Source organism: Rhinoderma darwinii, chromosome 4 (genome assembly GCF_050947455.1).
Source record: "Rhinoderma darwinii isolate aRhiDar2 chromosome 4, aRhiDar2.hap1, whole genome shotgun sequence".
Classification (NCBI taxonomy): domain Eukaryota; kingdom Metazoa; phylum Chordata; class Amphibia; order Anura; family Rhinodermatidae; genus Rhinoderma; species Rhinoderma darwinii.
In genome coordinates, this window is record NC_134690.1 from 332,340,793 (window position 1) to 332,367,649 (window position 26,857).

At 43.4% G+C, this 26,857-nt stretch overlaps 1 protein-coding gene across 1 annotated transcript in view; it reads left to right on the forward strand.

Moving 5' to 3' along the window:
• The first annotated feature begins 18,864 nt into the window (after window positions 1-18,864).
• Window positions 18,865-26,857, forward strand: part of EPM2A (EPM2A glucan phosphatase, laforin) — a 159,730-nt gene continuing 151,737 nt past the window's right edge. The window contains exons 1-2 of the mRNA XM_075862833.1: window positions 18,865-19,115; window positions 23,512-23,772. Coding sequence (XP_075718948.1) covers window positions 23,517-23,772 — 256 coding nt within the window. The 5' untranslated portion in view covers window positions 18,865-19,115; window positions 23,512-23,516. The remainder of the gene's footprint in view (window positions 19,116-23,511; window positions 23,773-26,857) is intronic.

Below are 26,857 nucleotides of genomic sequence, written 5' to 3' on the forward strand. Positions count from 1 at the left end.
CTTCCAGTTGACCATGTATGTGATAAACATTTGCGCTTGTCACGCGTTTTTATAGATCTTTATTTATTCTTGCGTTCATACCTTTATATTTCCTGAGATAAAAAGTTGGTCTCGTCCTTTTTTTAACAAAGGAAATGTTATAGTGCTGCTGCTGCAAACAAAACACAAAAAAAATATAAAACTATCCCTAGATTAAAGTGCAATTGTGTGGGGCGGTATACTTTTTGGTGGTTAAAGATATTTTTACATTTTTTTTTTTTTTAAATCATTCTGTAGATATGGTAAATAAATATTTATGAACGTTGATTTCACCTAATGTAACAGTTATCGATGTGATACTCCATTTCTTTAATTTCTGTTACATATGAAACATTTTTTTATAGATTTTAATTTCTGATTCAATACAGAAAAATAAACTGCAGAGAATAAATATGCCTTTGGTTTGTATGTCTGTTGCTGTACTTTTTATTCGTCAAATAAGAGCTGTTATATTTCATTTTTGTGTAAAGTTCAAGAATTAATATTTTGTTATGATCTCTGTAATATATTGTATTTTAAAGTCCTAGATAAACCTTTGGGGTTTTTTTCTGCATAGAAGAGTGGATCATATTCAGGAGACCTGACCAGCAGCTCCACATTCACAAAGGCTTTTAAAGATTTTGTCTATCTTGTGTAAAGCTGGCCATACATATGAGATGTACGTCAAGCCTGCTGTATGGGTGCTTCCCGACTGCCCCCCCCCCCCCCCCCGCTCCCAACAGCAGTGACACAATCTTCATGATTTGGGCTCTGCGTGCCACCACATTAGATTTAAAATGAAACTGAGATGCAATTGAAGTGTATACTTTCAGGTTTAATTCAAGGGGTTGAACAGAAATATCCTGTGAAACATTTAGGAATTGCAACAATTTTTCTACACCGCCTCTTCATTTCAGGGGCTTAAAAGTAATTGGACAAATTAAGATTACCATAAATAAAACATTTTTCTTAATACTTTGTAGGGAATCCTTTGCAGGCAATGTCTGCCTAAAGTCTGGAACCCACGGACATCACCAAACGCTGGGTTTCCTCCTTTGTGAGTCTTTGCCAGGCCTTTATGGCAGCGGTCTTCAGTTGTTGCTTGTTTGTGGGTCTTTCTGCCTTAAGTTTTGCCTTAAGTAAGTGAAATGCAGCTCGAATGGGTTGAGATTTGGTGATTGACTTGGCCATTGCAGAATATTCCACTTCTTTGCCTTAAACTCTTGGGTTGCTTCCGCAGTTTGTTTTGGGTCATTGGACGTCGCTTCACCGTACAGATGGACAATCAACCTTGCTGCATTTGGTTGAATCTGAGCAGAAAGTATATCCCTGAACACTTTAGAACTCATTCGGCTGCTTCGGTCTTCAGTCACATCATCAATAAACACTAGTGATCCAGTGCCTTTGGCAGCCATGCATGCCCATACATCACACTGCCTCCACCATGTTTCACAGAGGATGTGATGTGCTTTGGATCATCAGTCGTTCCAAGCCTACTCCATACTTTCTTCCTCCCATCATTCTAGTACAGGTGATCTTAGTTTCTTTCATCTGTCCAAAGAACGCTGTTCCAGAACTGGGCCGGCTTTACATGTTATTTGGCAAAGTCTAATCTGGCTTTTCTATTTTTTGAGGCTGATTAATGGTTTGCACCTTGTGGTGAACCTTCTGTATTTGCTCTTATGAAGTCTTCTCTTTATGGTAGACTTCGATACTGATACACCTACTTCCAGGAGAGTGTTCACTTGGGTAGATGTTGTGCAGGGTTTTTTCTTCACCATGGAAAACATTCTGCAATCATCCACCACTGTTGTCTTCCGTGGACGTCCAGGCCTTTTGGAGTGAATGAGATCACCAGTGCGTTCCTTTTTTTTTTTCAAAGAATGTACCAAACTTGATTTGGCCACTCCTAACATTTGTTCTATCTCTCTGATTTCTTATTTTTTTTTCAGCCCAACGATGGTCTGTTTCACTTGCCTTGAGAGCTCCTTTGGCCTCATGTTGTGGGTTCACAGCAACAGCTTCCAAATGCAAATGCCACACCTGGTATCCACTCCAGACCTTTTACCTTCTTAATTGATGATGGAATAACGAGGGAATAGCCCATTAAATAGCTTTTGAGATAATTGTCCAACTACCCTTGAAAAAGAGGTAGCTACATATTAAAGCGCTGTAATTTCTAAACCCTTCCTCAAATTAGGATGTGAATACCCTCAAATCGGAGTCTGCCCTTTTAAGCTCATATTGATTTATATAACTGTATATTCAATATGTTTTGATAAACATCTAAAATGCCAAAACTTGTCACTGTCCAAATAATTCTGGACCTAACTGTATGGTACTGCTAGAGTGGTCTAGCAGTGACTTATTCCCCTCCTCTCCCCCAATTAAAATAAATATGCTAGTTCGAACCAAGTATGCATGTTTATGATGCATGGAATAAGGAGAAATAGCGGTCAGTCAAACAGTCAGTCCGCCTGTTTATCCAGTCATTTCCTGGTTTTATTTTCCTGTGCGTGCAGTAGAAAAGAAACTGAGCGGAACAAACCTATATTAATGTATTCAAAATGGCAGCAGCTATTTCACATTTGTGATAGGTAGCAAATATACCCCTGTGAATATTGTTTGAAAAGGTAAGGTAACTGCATGTTATTCGTTAATATAAAAAAATTAAGTTGAGGGGTATTCTTTAAAAATGTTGATATTGTGCATTTAAAGGGATTTTCCAGGACTAGTATTGATTGCCTATCGTTAGATGTCTCTAACCAATTCCTAATTGATTATGGTCGGATTCCTGGCACCCCCTTCACCGATCAACTGCACGAAGGGGTCCCGTTAATGTCTACTTAAGCTCAGTGCCATATAATTGGTTGTGGCTGCGCCTGGTACTGCAACTCACAGCAGCTCTGTACCAATCCAGTAAAGCGCTGCGTGTGAAATCACCCTACGGGTGACACTTTTTGGTCAGGAAAACTGACACACACGCAATGTTTTTTTCTGAAATTATAGGCTTTAATCTATGTCCACACCTTGCAACCAAGTACTGTATCTTATGTTTTCAATATTGAAAATATTAGTTTGTTTCTTCAAACTCCTCTTTTGATTCCCCAAATAGTATTTTTGTCCAATAAGGAGTGAGAGACTCTTGATAGGCTCCTACTTAACCAAAATTTGAATCTTTGAAAAGAACAAAATTGTACTAGGTTTTTGCGATTTCATAGGGGAGCGCTTAAATATAGTCTTTATTATACCCATAATTATTATTTTTTTATTAACTTTAGCCCAGAACTAGAGATTATAACATACCCTCCTGTTAAGTTCGTCTGACTCTACAGCTTCATAACCATAGCTGCTTCAAGCTGCACAACCTGAACACCGCAGGGAATGCCGTTTGAAAAACCGTTGCACTTTTTCTGGTAATTTCCACTGCGGAAAGCAGAGCCGTAAAAAAACAAAAGCAAAACATTCATACTACTTCCTCTTCTGTGTGTAGTCTGGCCTTATGGGATGACGTTGCCTGCCATGTGACCGCTGCAGCTGTCACATGGAATGAAACGTCACCCCAGGAGGCCAGACTGGAGAAGAAGCAGGGAACTCTGGGTAAGTATAATTTTTTTTTTTCTTGCGATTTTTGCGGCGGAATATCGCAACACACACGAGCAGCGATTCCGCAGCATTAATCGACATGCTACGGCTGAAAAAAACGCACTGCAGGTCAATTTTATGTCTTTTTTTTAATTTTTTTTTGCTGTGTGGGGGGGGAGATTTGTTAAAATCTCACCGACACTGCTGCTACTGTAATACGCTGCGGATTTCCCGCAATTAAATCCGTTGCGGAAAATCCGCAGTGTTTACGCCTAGTGTATTCCTACCCTAAGGCCGGATTCCCACAAGTTAAATACGCTGCGTAAAAATCACGCAGCGTGTCCGACATGGAACCCGCAGTATGTTCCGCCCGAAAAATCGCATCACATTGTGGTGCGGTTCTTCGAACGGAATTCCCGCTGCGGAAGAAAGCCTTTCATACTTACCCCCTTGGTCTTCTCTGCGCGTAGTCTGGCCTCCTACAGTGATGTTGCATGCCATGTGATGCTGCAGCCTGTGGTTGGCTGCAGCCGTCACATGGGATGAAACGTCATCCCAGGAGGCCGGACTGCAGGAAGAAGGGCGTTCTGTGTAAGTATGATTTATTTATTTTTTTCCAATAGATGTGATTTTTGTGGCGTAATCGCTTAGAATTTGCCTCAAAAGTCGCAACACTTGGCTTTCTGTTGCGGCTGAATTTTTTTTAAAGCTCATCCACTTTGCTGCTACTCTAAATGCTGCGGAATTTGCGCACAGAATTCCGCTGCGGAAATTTTGCAGCATTTACGCTACGTGGGAACCCGGCCTAAAGGGCTTGTCAAAAGGACAACTTTTTGCAAAATAGAAGCTGGACTAATGATTGCTGCATGCCTGGCTTCTCAAAGCCCCAGAAATTTGCTGCTATTGCCGGGAAGCCAGGGTGGCCATACAATCAAATAAATGGCCAAGCCATGTGATGCTTGGACACAGGTTGGGAGGAATGCCTGTATGCCCTTATTGTGCCTATGGTAAGGGGTTGTCATCGTGTGACAACCACTTCTCGCACCTTGGCGTAAATGCACGCCCAGGTGAGCAGTGACTTCGCGCACCTGGGCGTGCAGTTACGGCTACACTTTAACAGTTATCCGCCGCGCAGTGCTACACCGCAGCGGCGGTTAACTTTGCAGGCCGTCTGCTCTGTCCTCCGTTTTGCCGATCAGCGGCCCATCGCTTCTGATTTCGGCAATTAACCTCTTCGATGCGGTGGTCGTTTGCGATCGCCGCATTTAAGAGGTTTAGAGCAGATCGGCAGTTCCCACATGCATTTACGGTGACTGGGGATCCTTGTCATGGCAACCGGAGGCCAGACAATGGACTCCGGGCTGCCATGTACGTGAGTGACTGACCCGTCACAATGACCGTTGGAATGCATTACACTACGTAGGTAGTGTAATTTATTCCAGCAGCGATCAGGGCTGCAAGTCTAAATGCCCCCTAGTGGGACAAGTAAAAAAAAAAAAGATAATAAAAATGTTTTAAAAAAGTGTAAAGTTATAAGTTACATAAACAAACACTTTTTTTTATTATAGGAAAAAAATTAACACGTTAAAAAAAGTACACATATTTGGTATCCCCTCGTTCGTAACGACCCCAACTATAAAACTATAATACTTTTCCCGCACGGTGAACACCGCAAAAAAAAAAAGTAAATTAACAATGCTAGAACCACTATTTTTTGGTCACCACCCCACCCAAAATATACAATAAAAATCTATAAAGTCGCATGTACGCCAAAATAGTACCAATACAAATTACAACCTGTCCTGTAAAATACAAGCCCTTACACAGCTTTTCTGACTGAAAAATAAAAAAGTTATGTCTCAGAATATGGTGACACAAAAAATAATTTATTTTATAAATAAAGGATTTTATTGCGCAAACGCTGCAAAACATAAAAAAAACTATATACATATGCTATCGCCCTAATCGTACCGACCCGCAGAATAAAGTAAAATGGTAATTTAAAGCCCAGGGTGAACGGCATAAAAAAAAAATAATACAAAAAAGTCATTGTCAGAATTGATGGTTTTTGGTCACCTTGCTTGCCAAAAATTGGAATAAAAAGTAATCAAAAAAAAAATCGCATATACCCCAAAATGGTACCACTGAAAACTACAGATTGTCCCACAACAAATAAGCCCTCACTTCTCCGGTGAAGAAATAATAAAGAAGTTCTGGCTCTCAGAATATGGCGATACAAAATGTGCAGTGTTCCAAAAGTGGATTAGATTGGGCACAATCTATCAGTGCGACACTGGCCACATAGCTGCGGATTATTATTTATTTACCCCATTATTATACCCGCTTATTTTGCCCTGATGTACCCTGCACAGCTTACATATACCCCCACATTATAAACTGAAATACCAGCAAAACGCCAAACGACGAAGATAAATCTGCACTCCAATAGCCAAATGCTGCACCCTCCCTTCTGAGCCCTACAGCGTGCCCAAGCAGCAGTTTACGTCCACTGATAGGGCATCGCTATACCTGGGAGAACACGGTTAATATTTTATGAGGTATTTGTCTTCAGTGGCACAAACTGGGCATAACATATAGTGCACTATAATGGCACATCAGTGGAAAATGTTAATTTTCACTGCACCATCCGCTGCGCATTAACCCCCTTCGCGCACCTCAACTTAATAGCATGTCGTGGTGTGGGGGGTGATGTATGGAGCGGGCTCATACGCTGCGGGTGTCAGCTGTGTATTTTAGATGACACCCAGGACTAACGGACAGGAACAGCGATCGCGCTGTTACAGGAGCCTGTAAAAATTACAATATACTGCAATACATTAGTATTGCAGTATATTGTACCAGCTATCTACTGTTTTCTGATTCAAGTCTCCTATGGGGACTAATAAAATGTGTAAAAACAAAAGTAAATAGTTATTATTAGTGAAAAAAATTAAATATTTAAAGTCCAAAAAAAAACTTTTCACATTTTTTCTCTAAAGTAATGTAAAAAAAATACACAAATTTGGTATCACTGTGTCTGTAAAAGTCCAAACTATTACAATATACCATTATTTAACTCGTACGGTGAACGCCGTGAAAAATAAAGAAATTATTAAATTGAAACTGCAAAATCGCTGTTTTTTGATCACCTTGGCTCTACCAAAAAAAATGTAATCATTTGTATGTACCAAAAAATGGTACCAATAAAAACTACAGCTCATCCCGCAAAAAATAAGCCCTCACACCACTCTATTGACGGAAAAAATAAAAAAAAGTTATGGCTCTTGGAAAGCGGGGAGGGAAAAACTAAAAATGATTCAGTCCGAAAAGGGTTAATTTCTAATGAAAGAACATTTATGACCACATGTGGGGTATTGCCGTACTCGGGAGAAATTGCGTTACAAATGTTGTGGTGCTTTTTCCTCCTTTTATCCTTTTGTGAAAAAATTCAACATTTTAGTGGAAATAATGTTGATATGAATTCTAAAAAATTCTGCAAAAGAGCTGTGGGGTGTAAATGCTCACTATACCCCTAGATGGATTCCTTAAGTGGTGTAGTTTCCCAAATGGGGTCACTTTTGTGTGGTTTCCACTGTTTTGGCCTCTCACAGGCTTTGCAAATGCGACATGACACCCAAAATCCATTTCCGCTAAATTTGCCCTCCAAAAGCCAAATAGCGCTCCTACCCTTCTAAGCCCCGATGTGGGTCCAAACAGCAGTTTATTACCACATATGGCATATTTCTGTAATCGGGAGAAATTGTTTTACAAATTTTGGGGTGCTTTTTCTCCTTTATTCCTTGTAAAAATTAAAAATTTATATTTTTTCAGAAAAAAAGTACATTTTTAGCTTTACAGACTTATTCCAATGAATTCAGCAAAACCAGTGTGGGGTCAAAATGCTAACTTTACCCCTAGAAACAGTCATTGAGGGGTGTAGTTTGCAAAATGGTGTAACTTTTGGGGGTTTCCACTGTTTTGGCCCCTCCAGTGGATTGCAAACGTGACATGGCACTGAAAACTATTCCAGCAAAATCAGAAATCCAAATGGTGCTCCTTCCCTTCTGAGCCCTACTGTGGGTCGAAACAGCAGTTTATTCTCACATATGGGGTATTGCTATAATCGGGAGAAATTGCTTCACATAGGTTGGGGTGTTTTTTCTCCTTTTATTCCTTGTAAAAATGAAAAATGTCTTTTTTCAGAAAAAAAGTAGATTTTCATCTTCACATACTAATTCAAATAAATTTAGCAAAAAAACTGTGGGTTTAAAATGCTAACTATACCCCTAGATAGATTCCTTGAGGGGTGTAGTTTCCCAAATGGGGTCACTTTTGGGGGAGTCTTTACGGTTTTGGCCCCACAAAACCTCTTAAAGCCCTTAATGGTGCCTATAATATATTCTAAAAAAAAAAAAGAGGCCCCAAAATCCACTAGGTGCTCCTTTAATTCTGAGGCCTGTGTTTCAGTTCATTAGCACACTAGGGCCACATGTGGGATATTTCTAAAAACTTCAGAATCTGGCCAATAAATATTGAGTTACATTTCTTGGGTAAAACCTTTTGTGGTACAGAAAATAATGTATTACAAATTAATTTTGCTTTAATTCCTGTGAATTGCCTAAAGGGTTAAAACAATTTCTGATTGCTGTTTTGAATACGAGGGGTGCAGGTTTCAAAATGGGGTGATTTATGGGGACTTTCTAATATATAAGGCCCTCAAAGCCACGGAACTGAACTGTATCCTGAAAAAATAGCCTTTTAAAATTTCTTGAAAATATGAGAAATTGCTGCTATAGTTCTAAGCCTTGTAACGTCCTAGAAAAATAAAATTGTTAAAAATAATGATGCAAGCATAAAGTACACATATGGGAAATGTAAGCTAGTAACTATTTTGTGGTGTTTTACAATCGGATACATTTAAATTTAGGAAAATGCAAATTTTTGCTAATTTTTTCCAAATCTTTTTTACAAATAAATATTAAATTTATCGACCAAATTTTTCCCCTAACATATTGTACTTTATGTCACGAGAAAACAGTCTCAGAATCACTTGGATAGGTAAAAGCATTCCGAAGTTATTACCACATAAAGTGACACGTCAGATTTGAAAAATCGGCTTTGTCCTGAAGGCCAAAACACATGACCGCACGGGCCCCCTCATGCCCGGTGGTGTCGCTAGCACCGGACGGGGCCACGGCGCTAGTGGCAGCCATATTAATTTGTATCGGAGTCCTCAGGATACTAATGAATATTCTAGGCTGCAGGCCACGTTAGGCTTTCAGCCTATAAGGTGCTGGGGGCATTCCGGCGTGATGAGGTACTGCATCACCCCGGTCTGCGCATGCTTCTAGTCTGGAGGATTCACATGCGTCCAGCTGGAGCGGCCGCCACGGGGCAAGGTAATTTAAATATATATTAGTTTTTTTAGGTGTATATATTTAAGGAGGGGGGAGTGCTCTGTTACACTATATACAAGGGCAAGTGCTGGGTGTCCCTATATACAAGGGGGAGAGTAGCGCTGTGTGGGCCTATATACAAGGGGAAGGGAAGCGCTGTGTGCACTATATACAAGGGTGGAGCGCTATGTGACCCTATAAGCAAGGGGGAGCGCTATGTGGCCCTATATACAAGGGGGGCTGCGCTGTGTGCACTATATACAAGGGGGAGTGCTATATGGCCCTATATACAAGGGGGGAGCGCTATGTGGCCCTATATACAAGGGGGGGAGCGCTGTGTGACACTATATACAAGGGGGGCTGTGGCGCTATCCACAACGGTATGTGTGTGCCACTCTTTACAGGGGGGGCTCTGTGACACTATTTACAAGAGGGGGAGGGCTGTGTGGCGCTCTCTACAGGGGGGGCTGTATGGCACTATCTATAAGAGCTGTGTGTAACGCTCTCTACGGGGGGATGTGTGTATGTGGTGTTTTACAGTGTATGATATTATTATATTCAGGCGCGCAGTGTTTGGTGCTATTATATTTAGGCGCACAGTATGTGGCACAATGATAAATTTATTTTCGTTTATAGGTGTGGAAATGTTGGAAAAGTGATGAGCCGAAGACATCTGAGTGGCAAATTCTGCAGAAATGAGTTATGGCCGGGAGAAGTCGTCATTAGCTCTGGTCCGGATGGAGAAAAAAAGAGGAAAAAAACTACTAGAATCTAAGACGTCGTCACTAGATTTATAGAGAATCTGTCACTTCTCCTGACATGTTTATTATAGGAAATCCTTGTATTTCACAAAGTCTTTCTGCAGTCCAGGACTGATAGACAATTCCCCTTGTCAGGAGGACGTGTCCCTGCACAGTGTGATACTATCAGTATGTAGGGACACAACCCTGTGACAAGGGGAATCGTAACAACCATTTGTTAATGCTTGCCCAAAAAGGTAGTCTTCACAATAGTTGCAGGGCGGCAATGCAGAAGGGGGGCCCAAGTTTGGGTAACAGCCCAGGGCCTATGGTCCACTTAATCCGCCACTGGTTAAGATCCTTGGATAGGTCATCAATATCAGATCGGTAGGAGTCCAACTTGCTTACCAGGCACATTCAGTAGTGCCTGTGCCCCCATTTATATGGCACTGAACTGCAAAGATCTACGTTACCAAGAACAGTCACTATCAAATGTACAGAGCTGTGCTGGTAAGCAATGCAGAGGACGGAGCATCACGTCCCTTTAATCCGCTGATTTGAACTCCCACAGATCTGACATTGATGACCTATCCTGATAGGTCGTCAATGTCCCGGACAACCAATTTAACCCCTTCAGAATGCAGCTATTTTGGGCCGTGAGAACAGAGCGAATTTTTCATTTTTACAGAACTGCATTTTGAGGGACACAACTTTTTTTAATTTTTCCATCGACATAGCCGTATTCGGGCTTGTTTCTTGCAGGACAAGTGTTATTTTTTTTTAATAGCACAATTGATAGATCACATAAAATGTATTATACTTTTATTAGATTTTTTTTTTTTTCTAAAAACTGCAGTTACACCATTGTTTTTGAGGTTTTCGTTTTCACGGAGTTGACCATGCGGTAAAAATTACATGTTTACTTTATTCAACAAGTCAGTGATACCACATTTATATATTTTTTTTCTGTTACTATTGCATAATAAAAACATTATTTTTTTACAATAACATGTTACCTTTATTCGATGGGTAGTTACAACTACGGCGATTCCAAATATGTATGTCTTTATATGTTTTACTATTGTTGCACAATGGTCGTGCGGACAACAATATTTTTTTTTATGTCGCCATAGTCCAAAAGTCATATTGTTTTATTTTTCCATTGATGTAGCTGTATGTGGACTTGTTTTTTTTTTTTGGGGGGCGAGTCATATTTTTTTAAAAGAACCATATTGGGGTGCATATAAATTATCGATTTACATTTTAAGAATTTTTGGGAAAATAAGAAGCAATACCGTCGTGTTTTAACTTTATTATACGGGTCGTGACGATACAATTCGTGTATTATTTAGTTGAAACACTTTCGCTAAATAAAACCACATGTCATGCGAACATTTTTTACTTTTTTTTTTTACTGTGAACACGTTTTTTTCAAATATTTTTTTTTAACAACTTTGTTTAAATATGCCTTTATAGTTCCACTAGGGGACTTCACAATGCGGTACTTTAATCGCTTATAAAATGATTTTGTGTACTCCGTATACCAGAGCATTAACCCCTTAAGGACGCAGCTTTGTTTTGACCTTAAGGCTCAGAGCCCATTTTTGAAATCTGACATATTTCACTTTATGTGGTAATAACTTCGGAATGCTTAAAGAGGCTCTGTCACCAGATTTTGCAACCCATATCTGCTATTGCAGCAGATCGGCGCTGCAATGTAGATTACAGTAAAGTTTTTATTTTTAAAAAACAAGCATTTTTGGCCAAGTTATGGCCATTTTCGTATTTATGCAAATGAGGCTTACAAAAGTACAACTGGGCGTGTTGAAAAGTAAAAGTACAACTGGGCGTGTATTATGTGCGTACATCGGGGCGTTTTTACTTCTTTTACTAGCTGGGCGCTCTGATGAGAAGTATCATCCACTTCTCTTCAGAACGCCCAGCTTCTGGCAGTGCAGACACAGCCGTGTTCTCGAGAGATCACGCTGTGTCGTCACTCACAGGTCCTGCATCGTGTCAGACGAGCGAGGACACATCGGCACCAGAGGCTACAGATGATTCTGCAGCAGCATCGGCGTTTGCAGGTAAGTCGATGTAGCTACTTACCTGCAAATGCTGATGCTGCTGCAGAATCAACTGTAGCCTCTGGTGCCGACACGATGCAGGACCTGTGAGTGACGTCACAGATCTGCACTGCCAGAAGCTGGGCGTTCTGAAGAGAAGTAGAGTAGCAGATAGGGGTTGCAAAATCTGGTGACAGAGCCTCTTTAAACTTATCCAAGGCCTAAGTATTAGACACCCCATAAAACACCCCATTTTAAAAACTAGACCCCTCAAAGTATTCAAAACAGCATTTAGAAAGCTGTTTTTGTTAACCCTTTAGGCATTTCACAGGAATTAAAGCAAAGTAGAGGTGACATTTGCAAATTTAATTTTTCTTGCTGAATTTCAATTTTATTCCATTTTCTTTTTTCTGTAACACAGAAGGTTTTACCAGAGAAACACTACTAAATATGTATTGTCCAGATTCTGCAGTTTTTAGAAATGTCCCACATGTGGCTCTAGTGTGCTCGTAGACTAAAAAAAACAAGCCCCAGAAGCAAAGAAGCACCTAGTGGATTTTGGGGCCTCTTTTATATTAGAATATATTTTAGGCAGCATGCCAGGTTTGAAGAGGTGTTGAGGTGCCAAAACAGTAGAAAAACCCCAAAAGTGACCCCATTTTGGAATCTACACCCCTCAAGGAATTCATGTATGGTTGTTGTTACCATTTTGACCACACAGTTTTTTCACAGCACGTATTTGAATTGGGCTGTGAAATTAAAAAAATGACATTTTATCAAAATGTCTTATTTTCACAAGAAATAAAATACCCCATTTTGTTGCCCAATTTGTCCTGAGTGCGGCAATACCCCATTTGTGGTGATACACTGCCGTTTGGGCGCATAGGAGGTCTCAAAAGGAAAGGAGCGCTATGTGTTCTTTGGAGTCCAGATTTTGCTGGATTGGTTTTCGGGTGCCATGTCGCATTTGCAGAGCCCCAGAGGTATCAAAGCAATGGAAAAACACTAGAAGTGACCCCATTTTGGAAACTACACCCTTTAAGGCATTCATCTAGAGGTGTAGTGAGCTTTTTAATCCCACAGGTATTGTGTAAAAGTTAATGCGCAGCAGATGGTGCAGAGTGAGATTTGCAATTTTCTATACATATATGCCATTTCAGTATCCAATATATTGTGCCCAGCATGCGCCACCGGAGATATACACCCCATAAACTGTAATGTGGGTTCTCCTGGGTACGGCAATACCCTACATGTGGCTGTTATCAGCTGCCTGGGCACACCGCAGGGCTCTGAAGGGAAAGATGAGGGGGATAAGCTGTGCGGAGTGCGTCAGGGTAGATTAAAAATCTAAGGGATGTATGATAAATTTTAAAACTATCATACAGAGCCCTGGTTTTTCGGGACACGTGTTACATTGGTATATTGTGTCCTTCCTTATCCCCCTCTTATAGCAGACTTTGCACCTCTTTTGACTTTTTCCCCTTCTTGCCGGTTTGGGGAACTTCTCCTAGAAAGTGTTGCCCTGGTATGATGCATGTGGGCCTCGGTTCCAGAAGTACTGGGTGTCCCCCTTCTTGGTCCCTAAAGATTAGGTTCTTAAAAACAACCTCTTGAAATTCCAGGAAAGTTCCCCTATGGCCTGCACATCGTTGTAGGCTGTACGCATTGTACAATGCCATCTGTATGATGTGCACGGCCAGCTTCTTATACCACACCGCATGGCGCTGTAGGGCTTCAGGACTTGATCTGACAAGTCCACCCCTTCCATGTATCTATTGTAGTCCAGGATGCAGTCTGGTTTGGGGGTCTCTGTACTGGTACCTCGTACAGGTATGTGGGTACTGGTGTGGGCCTGTATTGTTGTCAATACAAGGACATCTCTCTTGTCCTTGTACTTGACACACAATATGTTGCTGCTGGATTGTGCCCTGCTCTCACCCCTTCTGAGTGTTTGCCCAAGCAGAGTCTTAGGGAGGCCTCTTAGATTTCTTCTAGCAGTGCCGCATGCCGCATGCCGCAGTACTTCTGTAAGCGAGGCAGTTGAAGAGTGGGACGCTGGGATAAAAATAATCCAGATAGAGGTGGTAACCCTGGTCCAGAAGTGGGTGCACCAAATCCCACACAATTATTTCATTAACTCTCAGTAAGGGGGGGGGGGCATTCTGGGAGCTGAATACTGGTGTCCTTCCCTTCATATATCCTAAATTTGTAGGTATACCCTGATGCACTCTCACACAGCTTATACATCTTCATGCCATACCTTGCCCTCTTACTCGGCAGGTACTGGCGGAATTGAAGCCTCCCTTTAAAATGTACCAAGGACTCATCAATAGAAATACACTTCTCGGGGGTGTATGCTTGGGAAAACCGGGCACTGGAACGGTCTAATAGGGGTCTCCGTTTACACAAACGGTCAAAACTGGGGTCATCTCGGGGTGGGCAATGCTCATTATCAGTATAATGTAAGAAGTGAAGTATTGCCTCATTTTTTTATTTTATTTTTTAGCTTCCAGTTCAGTTCTGAAGTTGCTTTGAGGGGCCTATATATTAGACACCCCCATCAAACACCCCATTTTAGAAACTAGACTCTTCAAAGTATTCACAACAGCATATATAAAGTTTATTAACCTTTTAGGTGTTTCACAGGAATTTAGAGTAGAGGTGAAATTTACATATTTATTTTTTTTGTCAGAAAATCCTATTTATGCCATTTTTTTCTGTAAAACAGAAGGTTTTACCAGAGAAACGCAACTCAATATTTATTGCCCAGATTCTGCAGTTTTGAGAAATATCCCACATGTGGCCCTAATGCGGTAATGGACTGAAGCACCGGCCTCCGAAGCAAAGGAGCACCTAGTGGATTTTGAAGCCTCCTTTTTATTAGGCACCATGTCCGGTTTGACAAGGTCTTGTGGTGCCAAAACAGTGGAAACCCCCAAAAGTGACCCTATTTTGGAAACTAGACCCCTTGAGGAATTCATTGTAGTTTTCATGGGGTGCATGCAGCTTTTTGATCAGTTTTTATTCTATTTTTAGGTGGCGTGGTGACTAAAAAACAGCAATTCTACTATTGTTTTTTATTCCTTTATTTTTTTTTTTACAGCGTTCACCGTGCGCTATAAATTACATATTCACTTTATTCTGCGGGGCGATACGATTACGGCGATACCATATGTTTATAGTTATTTTTATGGCGTTTGCACAATAAAATACGTTTTCTTAATAATAAGTGACTGATAAGGTAAAAAGGGGGATTTTTATTTTTATTGCTTTTAAAACTTTTATTTTCTTATTTTTACACATCTTTTTTCTTTTTTTTTACTTTACTACTTTGTCCCACTAGGGGACTTGAGGGCAGGAGGCCCTGATCGCTATTCTAATACACTGCACTACATGGGTTTTCCAGCCTTCACAGTGCGCAATAAATAACGCTATATTGTAATAGTTCAGACTTTTACGGACGCAGCTATACCAATTTTGTTTACTTGTTTTATTTTTTACATTACTTTAGAAGAAAAATGGGAAAAGTTTTTTTTTTAAAGTTTTTATTTTTTTTTATTTTTTTTGCACTACTAAAAACTTTATGTGCCTTCTTTTTACACATTTTATTAGTCCCCCTAGGGGACTTGAACCACCGATTGTTAGATCGCTGGTACTGGTACAATATACTGCAATACTAATGTATTGCAATATATCGTTATTTTTACAGGCATCTGTTAAGCTGCCACAGGCAGGGCTTAACAGAGGCAGAGTGAAGGTAGCCATGGGGGCCTTCATTAGGCCCCTAGGCTGCCTTAAAAAGCCATCGTCACCCCCGGATCTCTTTGCGGAGGGCGGCGATGAGCTGTCGGAGTGGGCTGCCCACCTCTTTTCAACGCCTCAGATGCTGTGGTAGCGATTGACGGCAGAATTTGATGGGTTAAACATCCAGGAACAGCGCGATCGCTGCTCCTGGCAGTTAGTCCTGAGTGTCGGCTGTAAAACACAGCCGACGCCTGCAGCATATGGAGCGTGCTCCAAACATCGCCCCCTGCACCAGGACGTACCGGTGCGTCCTGGCGCGCTAAAGTGTTAATAGATGTCAGTGTAACGCCGGATTCACACGAGCTTGTGCGCAAAAGGTTCATAAAAGCTCCGTGTGTCAGCAGCATATGATGCGTGGCTGCGTGATTTTCATGCAGCCGCCATCATTATGACACTCTGTTTTTATGTTTGTACTACTGTAGCGCGCATCACGTCTGTGTCTGTGTGCCGTGCGAAAAACTGGCAAATATAGGAAATGTCGTGAGTTTTGCGCAGCGGACATACGCTGCGTGAAAATCACTAACAGTCGTCTGAACGGCCCCATTGACTAACATAGGTCCGTGCGACGCGCGCGTTTGTCTGAATAAGCCCTAAGGGTCAGTTCACACGTTGCGCAAATACTGCGGAAATCCCCAGCAAATATAGTAGCAGCAAAGAGAATGAGATAGAACAAATCTTATCCACACGCTGCGTAAATGATGAGCGGAAAAAAACGCTCAGAAATTGACCTGCGGTACGGAGTTCTATTCTGTAGCATGTCAATTGTATTTCCGAAAATGCTGCTTATGTGTTGTTGTTGTTGTTGCGTTTTTTGCGGCCGGTTCGCAGCGATCCCGTCACAAAAAACGCAACCTCCTGGGATGATGTTTTATCCCATGTGACTGCTGCAGCCAATCAAAGGCTGTAGTGACGGTCACATGGGATGAAACGTCATCCAAGGAGGCCGGCTTGGGTGGCGTGAGAAGGCTGGCCTCCTGGGATGATGCCTCATCCCAGGTGACCACCGCTGCAGCCAATCACAGGCTGCAGCGGTCTTCTGGGATGAAACGTGCCAGCAGGTCTGCTGGTGCTGCAGTTTTCCGCAGCGGACATCCCGGGCGAAAAACTGCACCACACTTTGATGCGTTTTTTCGCCCGGAATTCCCTGCGGTGCACAGGATGGATACGCCTAGTGCTTTTACTCAGTGTATCCGTCCTGCCTAAAACTGACAAGCAATCTATTAGGCCAGGCCTTTTGTACAGCTTAATAGATATATAGCCATGGCAAGCCTGGGGGCCTTTGTTATTCCATCGGTGCCCTGCCATCGTGCCCCACGAATAAGCAAACAATGAAAAACAGGCCCACATGTATTAAATTATTTACGACCGAAAACTGTCATAAATACATTGATACGCTGTTAGTAACTGGCACCAGTATCTTTATGTCCGCGTAAAACATTCATCAGGGCCATGTTGATGAATGTAGAACGTGAAAAAAAATAAAACGCTATTGTTATCTACTTTTCTATGTATACTGATAAGTGATCCGTGAGACTCTTGAAAGGGTATTCCAGCCAAAAACATTCATCACCTATCTATTGTGCTCGGCTGTTTAGGTCACTCCCATTGAGTTTGAATGGAGCGGCAGCGCACATGCTTTACTGCTGATCTATTCAAACTCCTCGCTGCGATTGTGCCGCTGGGTGGATGGGACACCAAGGTCTACCGAACTGTGGATAGGAGATTATTTGGCTGGATACCAGTATTCCTCCAATTCTGATATCCCACCTAATCCATTATGGGGCGTGTAGAGACGCTACTGCATGTTTAGTGGTAGTTGCCATTGAAACCATACGATGCCTTGAGAGTATTGTCCTATAAATTAAATGGGACACGCGCATGATACTCCAGCGGCGTGCTACCGTTGCCATAGTGATGTCGGATCAGACAGGAGATTACAACTGCATCTGCATAAACCCTGCACTCTTTTTTTTTTTTTTTTTTTTCTCACGTTCAAATGAGTCAGAAAAAGTGTTAGAATGGCTTCACATGTGAGATGTTCATCCTGAATGCCATAGTCGTCACTGTATTTACGTCAGAAAACTGAATTGATAAATCGGCACCATTTTTTTAAACGGAGTTTCTCTGAATTAGGCCACTTTCACACGAGCATAATACATGTGCTTTTTTGCGCCCATATTACGGATGCAACACCTGGGCCTTCCACGGTTCATTGGAACTAGAGTTAGAGCACAAAAGGCTTCTATGGTCTGGTACTCATGAAGGGCAGGAGGTTCAGAAAGGGTAGGGCCACACGGAGCGGCCCTGACACGGTCGCAACGCGGCTAACTACCGCGTCTACACCATGTTCAGTGCGGTTGTCAAACAGCTCGTTGGTGGCCGCATGTTAACGTGGGTAAACCATCCCTTTATCTGCAAAGATTTTGAAAATTACAACAACTTACCTCCTATTCATTTTCTATGGCAACGCCGGAAAAAGCCTGCACTGCACTGCACTTGGCTATCTCCAGCGCTCCCATAGAGAATGAATGGAGCGGCAGTGCGCATGTAACCGGAATACCCCTTAACAAGGTATTTGACAGTCGCTCCTACATAGTGCCAGCGTTGTGGTTGGCCGCGTTGCGACCTTGTCAGGGCCGCTACATGTGGCTGTACCCTTATGCTTGTGTTAAAATGGCCTGGTGAGGGTATGTTCACACGGCTTATTTTGGAGTGTAAAATGCTTGTATTAGGCTGGATTCACATGAGTTTTACAAACCGCCCCCGCCTCCCATTGAAATCAATGGGAGGCATTTTCGGGCCGTTTTTGACGAGTTCTGCGGCACGGTTTCCGCGTCAAAAAACTCTGTGTGAACATAGCCTAAAAAAACGTTTTCAGCTTTAAAAACGGCTGAAAGTCAGAGGCTGTGAAAACAGATCTGTAATTTTCTCCGTTTTTACTTGTGCGTGTGAACATAGCCTCAAACATATGTGTGAACATGCCCTTACCGCTATTTGTTACTTTAGAGTCAATGCTACTTTCAACACTAAAAATTTGTACTAAATACATACAAAGCTCAAAAGCTTGTAAACCGCACGTCAGTTCTCAGTCTAGACGCCATGCGGGACCATTATAAACTATAGGCATACATAAACAGCTCAGCACCTATGTGACTGACTGACCGACCGCTAACTGAACGGCGCCGAATGAAGAACGCCCTCTGCTGGATCCGAAGTAGTATGTCACTACAGTTTCCAATAACAGAGCGGACTGGTAACATTGCAACATACGATAGGAGAATCTGTTATGTTACATTCGGCGTATTGGGTTCAAAACCGACTGTAAAATAGAACCGCAAGATATAATAGTATCATTATAACATCACGAGTAATAATATATTCCGTCCTCCTCATGGTGACTAGAGCTCTCCTATGATGGACGCAAGGCAGGTGGGCGGGGCCGCAGCGTCCTCAGCCTCAGTGTTGCAGGCAGAAGGCTTGTCCTATATAGGCCTGAGCTCCACACACAGGTACGGAGCCTACGTGCGGGCGTTCACTTATTACCAATATTCGTACCTGCATGTAGTTGTCAGCGGTGCCTCTCAGGGGCGCTACGAGCTTTTACCGTGTAGTCTATGTATGTTCTAGGAGTAATTGTTTATTCTATTGGAGTGTAAATTACAATACCCCTCTTGTAAACATATGACGTTAGAGAAATTAATTAGTAATTTTGCAGTTGTGATGTGTGCAGTTAGAATAATAAGGGTAATTTAATTATTTATTTTTTTAAATGATATTTTATAGCTGGCATGTGCCATGTTTGCACGCTACAATGGTTCACCAGATTGGTGTACCACTCATTGGGGCAGATTCAGTAATACCGGTGCACCAAACTAATACTGCGCCAGTAACCCCCTCAGTGCAGCATGCAACAGATTCATCAAGGCACATTTTGTCATGGAGGCAGACATTTTTATGTTATGGCATGTACTTTGGGGGGCCATAAGGGCTAGTTTACACATAGTTTTTTTTTCAGGTGGGAAAATCTGCACAGATTTTGACCGGTCTGCACTCTCTTTGCCACGTTTCGGCCGTTTTTTGGCACGGTTTCCGCGTCAAAGAACTCTGTGTGAACCAGGGGCGTAGCTAAAGGCTCATCGGCCCGGCTGCAAGAATTCAGCTTGGGTCCCCCTACCCCTCCCCAACACCACCACCATCATCAGACCCCTTCGCACGCCTATGCCTAGACGCCTTGCCCAACAGCCCCCATAGAATAATGCCCCCCTACAGTATAATGCTCCCATAGCTGCCCCACACAGTATAATGCCCCATACAGTATAATGCCCCCATAACGGCCCCATACCGTATAATGCTAACCATATCAGCCCCCACAGTATAATGCCCCACATAGCTGCCCCCATACAGTATAATGCCCCCTCATATGAGCTCCCCATATAATATAATGCCCCCATATGAGCTTCCCATACAGTATAATGCCCCCATATGAGCTCCCCATACAGTATAACGCCCCTCCATATCAGCTCCCCATACAGTATAATGTCCCCCATATCAGCCCCCATACAGTATAATGTCCCCCATATCAGCTCCCCATACAGTAAAATGCCCCCTATATCAGCTCCCCATACAGTATAATGCCCCCATATCAGCCCCCATACAGTATAATACCCCCATATCAGCTCCCCATACAGTATAATGCCCCTCCATGTCAGCCACCCCATGCAGTATAATGCCCCTCCATATCAGCTCCCATACAGTATAATGCCCCCCATATCAGCCCCCCATACAGTATAATGCCCCATATGAGCTCCCCATACAGTATAATGCCTCCATATCAGCTCCCCATACAGTATAATGCCCCCCATATCAGCCCTCCCCATACAGTATAATTCCCTCATATCAGCCCCCATGCAGTATAATGCCCTCATCTTATCAGACCCCATGCCATATTAGCCCCCCATGCAGTATAATGCCCTCATATGTGCATAATAGAAAAATAGCATAATTACTTACCTGTCCCCATTCCTTCGCCTCCTCCGGTGTGTGCTATGAGTGACTCGGCGCAGACAGGCGCGATGATGTCGCTACATCCCGCCTGCCTACGTCGAGCCGCTCCGGGCACAGTGAATGCTGGAGCACGGAGACGTCAGCGCCTTGCTCCAGCATTGAATGGAACCGCATGCTCACCTGTAGTCCTCCGCATCGGCTCTTCCACTGCACTGGCTGGAAGACGTGTCATGTGACAACACGGTCACATGGTGCACGAAGTGTACCATGTGACCGTAACCAGGAAGTGCCGGCTTCACGGCACAGAAAATGTATTTAATAAGCATGCTGTATGGCAACGGGGGCCCGTGGGCCCCCAAGGCTTAGGGGCCCGGTCGCAACTGCGACCCCTATAGCTACGCCACTGGTGTGAACCTACCCTATGGGTTTGTTCCCTGTAATCTAATCTACACTTCCCTCTCTGCAAAAAAGGAGTTGTGGAGTGGGGAGTGCGCTGCTTATTCACCAAAAGCACACACTAGCTTAGTTTTATTAAGGCACCTAATACATAAAGAAGTCTGTCTGTCTCCATGACAGAAGCAAAATGGATACTATGGGGGAGATTTAGGCCTCGTGTACACGACCGTAGCCATGTGCACGCCCGTGATTTCCGGGTCGGCCGGCCACGGAGTGACAGTCGCGAGCCGCCCCGCAAATCGCAGGCTGTGCACATGGCCATGGCCATTATTTTCAATGAACCCGGACCGCAGAACACAGCCGTAATAAGGTTTGCCCATTCTTTCTGCGGTCCGGGCTCCGGGGCCAAGCACGGACCGTGAAAATGCACGGTCGTGTGCATGGCCCCATAGGAATGAATGGGGCTGTAATTCTCCCGTGGATTTTCAGGGGAATTACGGCCGCAAAAGCACGTTCGTGTGCATGGGGCCTTAGGCCACATTCACACGACGGTGAAAAACGGCCGTTCTTTGAACGGCCGTCACATGTCCGTTTTCAGAACAATGATGTTCTATGGGTGTATTCACACGGCCGTTTTTTAACGGCCCGTTTATATTGGCCATCAAAAAATAGGACATGTCAATGGATCAGTTTTTAACGGCTGTCAATACATGTAACAACCATTAAAAACGAATCTGTGACATGGGGATTCAAGAGGCAAGGGAACAATTGGTTCCCTTACTGGCTATCGGAGGCGCCGTCCTCTTCAGGCATGGTCTCTAGTCTCATGGGTTCTGTTAAAGCGACTGTGAGCCATCGTCAGGGAGGGGGTCTGTGTGGCATCGTATACAGGGGGTCTGTGAAACAATCATGACAATGACCTTCCTTTGGGTGTTTTTAGGGGGTTGGGAAAAAAAAAGCCTGACAAACGGCCATTAAAAATGGACAGACGGACTGGAAATGGATGAAAATTTGGAGACACACTGAAGCAGAACAGCCATGAAAAACTGACAGTTGATCAGATTTTAATGGCATTTTTTTTCACTGTCGTGTGAATATAGCCGTGTTCACATCTGTGTCTGAGGGTCCATTCGGAGCTTCCATCGAAGATCGCGTCAAACTAGACTGGATTTCCCGTGAAAACGCTGGATCACATTGTAAGTCGGGAGGCCAATGTTATCCGTCATGGCTATCCATCATGGTACAGAGCTCATCTAAGGCTTCGTTCACATCTGCTTTGATACTCCTTTCATGGGTTCCGTTGGAGCTTTCCGTCAGGGGAACTCATGAACGGAATACAAACGGAAACCATAGGTTTCCGTTTGCATCACCATTGATTTCAATGGTGACGGATCCGGTGCAAATGGTTTCCGTTTGTCACCGTTGTACAAGGGTTCCGTCATTTTGCCGGAATCAATACCGTAGTCGACTGCGCTATTCATTCCTTCAGAATGAATCCGTCACCATTGAAATCCTAGGCCTAATATTAAGCAAAATGCACCAGACTTCGACACACCCAAAGACCTTTTGTCTCCGTCCTACAGAGCTACAAGCATTCCGTGTGTTACCATGGGGAGAATACCTCCGTAATATAGTATACAATGGAGTAGGCCACAATTTGTTCTGTTGGTTTTACATAGCTTTAGTGCAACCATTCACATTAATTACTGTCCATGTAAGGGTGTAGTCACACGTGGCGTACTAGCTTTGTATTTTCGCAGCGCAAAAATGTTCTGCAGAAAACGACAAAATATGCTTATGGGAAAAATATTTTGCAACTAGATTTCTCTAGTTCTTGCTTTGTGGAATCCCCATAGACTTACAAGTTTTCGGCAGTGTATATGCTGTGGAAATACAAGGTAAGTACGCCACGTATGACTGCACTCTATGGATGGCTCTGGTCCACCAAAGCCGCTGGTCCACCAAAGCCGCATCTCTCTGCTCTGGCTCATAAAGGGGGACACCCCACTTTGATGAGACATCCCCGCTAAGCCACAAATAAGTGTGGTATGAAGGGATTAAGTATCACGTCTATTTAATAATTATTTTCAATGTCTGATACATTTTAAAATGACACGCAGTATCAGTAAGTTCTCTTGACTTGTAACTTAGGCTTCATTCACACCTGCGTCAGTGTGTTCCATTGCTCTGCTCTGTCAGAGGAGCAGAACATGGGAATAACGGAAGCAACGGTTCTGCTGCACAACGGTCGCGGCCGATGGAACCCATTGACTTAAATAGGTTCCATCGGCTCTCCGTCGGGGTGTCCGTGATGTCTGCGCTATTTCCTGCTGTAATCTCGGCCGGAACTGCGACGCAGGCCCCTAACTGAGCCTCCAACGCAGATGTGAACGAGGCCTTTTAAATGTATTCTGTTTGCCAGCCTGTGATATAAGCCTAATATTTATATAATAGAAACAATTACAGTTTGCCTATTTGCGTATTTAATGACTTAATCTTTTGTAGTGACCATGAAGCAGATGTTATTCAGATTTGGTGTCGTCATCACTCTCAGTCACACAGATACTGAACTCCTGGTGCTTGGATCAAGAGCAGAAATGGGAGCCTGGGACCCCCAGTTTGCAGTACCAATGAAGCCTACACGCTGTCCTTTATCCACTATTGAGCCATCTCTTTGGGTGGGAGAGGTACTATTGGAAGAGCCATACGCTAACAAATTTTGGTTCAAGTTTATCAAAAAAGAAGCTGGAGTGTTAATTTGGGAAGGTACTAAGTGAAATTGTTTTATTAACTTGCGTTAATACTGAAATCTATTATACATGCCTAGGCTCCATGCACACAACCGTATTTTTCATCCGGAATTACAGACCGTAATTACGGACCCATTAATTTCTATAGGCTACGGACACCTTTCCTTATTTTTACCGATGGGTGACCATTCCGTAGAAATGACTTGTAAAATATAGAACATGTCTTATTTTTGTCCGTAATTACGGCAGAGACTTCCCATCGAAGTCTATGGGCGCTTCTGTAATTATGGACGGCTACGGATGTGCACCATAGCGATCCATAATTACAAAAGCGTTTCTAGGCGACGCCAGTTTTGCAGATGTTGCACATCATTTGTGGTTTTCTTTTTTTTGCAGATCCGTATATACGGATGCATGACGGACCGTATTTGCGGATAATGTTCCGTATATGCGGATGACTACAGATCTGTATTTGCGGACAGTATTTACGTATGGATGAAAATATGCTCATGTGCATGGGGCTCTAAAGGGATTTTCCCACTAATAACATTTATCACCTATCCACAGGATAGGTGATAAATGTATGATCGTTGTGGGTAGAGATGAGCGAACTTATGATAAGTTCGGTTCGGCTGGTTCGCCGAATTTCATGAAAAAGTTCGATTCGGACCGAACCTGTAATTCAAGAAAGCCCATAAAAATCGTGGCTGTGATAACGGCACGGGCAGCCCATAGAAGTCTATGGAGCTCCCGTAATGACGAGTGGCTACATGTGTGCACCCGGCATTACGGCAGCGTTGCTAGGCGACGTCAGTAAATAGTCACTGTCCAGGTTGCTGAAAGAGTTAACTGATCGGCAGTAACTCTTTCAGCACCCTGGACAGTGAATTCCGATCACAATATAGAGCAAACTGTAAAAAAAAAAAGAAAAGACGTTCGTACTTACCGAGAACTTCCTGCTTCTTCCTCCAGTCCGGCCTCCCGGCCGTTGTCTTGGTGACGCGTCTCTCTCGACATCCGGCCCGACATCCCTGGATGACGTTTCAGCCAATGTGACCACTGCAGCCAATCACAGGTCAATCACATGCTGCAGCGGTCACATGCACTGTCGCGTCATCCAGGGATGTCGGGCTGGATGTCAAGAGAGGGACGCGTCACTGTTGCCTTGGTGATGCGTCCCTCTCTGGATGACGTTTCAGCCCATGACTGGCTGACATGACTGGCCTGTGATTGGCTGCAGCGGTCACTTGGACTGAATCGTCATCCCGGGAGGTCGGACTGGAGCAAGAAGCAGGGAGTTATCGGTAAGTAGGAACTTCTATTTTTTTTACACGTTGATGTATATTGTGATCGGAAGTCACTGTCCAGGGTGCTGAAACAGTTACTGCCGATCGCTTAACTCTTTCAGCACCCTGGACAGTGACTATCTCCTGACGTCGCGTACCGGAAAATCAGTGACTCACAAGCCGGGTTTGGTCAAAACGTGTTCGGCCGAACCCGGTGAAATTCGGATTCGCTGCGAACTGAACTTTTCACGATGTTCGGACCGAAACCGGGTTCGGTTGTCCCGGTTCGCTCATCTCTAGCTGGGGGTCCCAGCACTGGGACCCCTTCGTTCCTCCTCACTGCCATCAGACTTTGAATGGAGCAGCGTATGGGTCTGACAGAGACAGCCAAATACAGCATGCTTTTGTTTCCGTCTTTTCTAGATACAACATGTTAGGCCTCTTTCATGTTTGGGAGATCTGCTTTTTTTTATTAAAAAACCCCATAAAAATTGAATAGACCATATTAGACATACAGAGGATTTTGCATTTAGAGTCACATGGAACCTGACAGAGAAAGGATGTTACCATGTTCTATCTGAGACCCTACAGCCATACAGGCTCCATGCACATGACTGCTGTGTGCTTGAGCACTTAGGGGGTAGTCACACATCGTGGTCACATGGTGTTTGTTTTTTTTGCTGGGATTTTATATCTATTTAACCAATTGACTAAATTTAACTCAGTAGATTGCGGTAGGCTGTATTCACACTTGTATTCATCTATGACCAGATAAACTGTGTTTTACTATATCCAGATAATTAGTGTATATAGTGATCTGATAAAAAGTGTCGTACAGTGTCTAAATAGTACAAAACTGCAAATAGTGTATACAGCATCCAGAAAAATAATGCATACAGTCTTAAGGAAAATAGAGCAATGCTGCTATCAAAGCATACAGCACCCAATTTTCCAGTTTCACACAGCATGCAGACAATAGTGCACACAGTGATCTGATAAAAAATTATCATACAGTGTCCAAATAGTGCAATACTGCAACCAGATAGACCATGCAGCATCCTGATAAATAGTGCATACAGTCCTAAGGGAAATAGTACAATACTGAAACCAGATAGACCATGCAGCATCCTGATAAATAGTGCATACAGTCCTAAGGGAAATAGTACAATACTGAAACCAGATAGACCATGCAGCATCCTGATAAATAGCGCATACAGTCAGGGCCGGCCTTAGGTTGGACGGTGCCCTGTGCGGGACTCTCTATTGCAGCCCCCTACACAAACCAAAAATTGACCACATATACATACCTCCCAACCGTCCCAGATCCGGCGGGACAGTCCCGGTTTCTCACCGCTGTCCCACCGTCCCGGGCGGTCTGCAAAATATTCCGCTGGGCACTGCAGCTGTATCAAAACAGCTGATCGCTGCAGCGATCAAAAGAAGGCAGGAGTCTGGTGGCAGTGTTCTCACTGGGATCGATGCCGGCATGGGAGTGGACCAGTCCAGTCACCTGACCTGTCATCTGACCTCACCGGTCAGGTGACAGGTCAGGTGACTGGACTGGTCCACTCCCGGGCCGGCTTCGACACCAGTGAGAACGCCGCCGCAAGACAACTGCCTTCTTCTGACGGTGAGTTAAAGCAGAGCGGAGAGTGGCAGCAGTAGGGCCGGCTACCTCTTATAAGGGGGTTGTGTTGCGCTACCTACAGGGAACTATCTACAGGGGTGCTGTGTCTGGTGCTATGTATAGGGGGGCTGTGTGGAGCTATTTACAGGGGGGCTGTATCTGGCGCTATCTACAGGGGGCTGTATCTG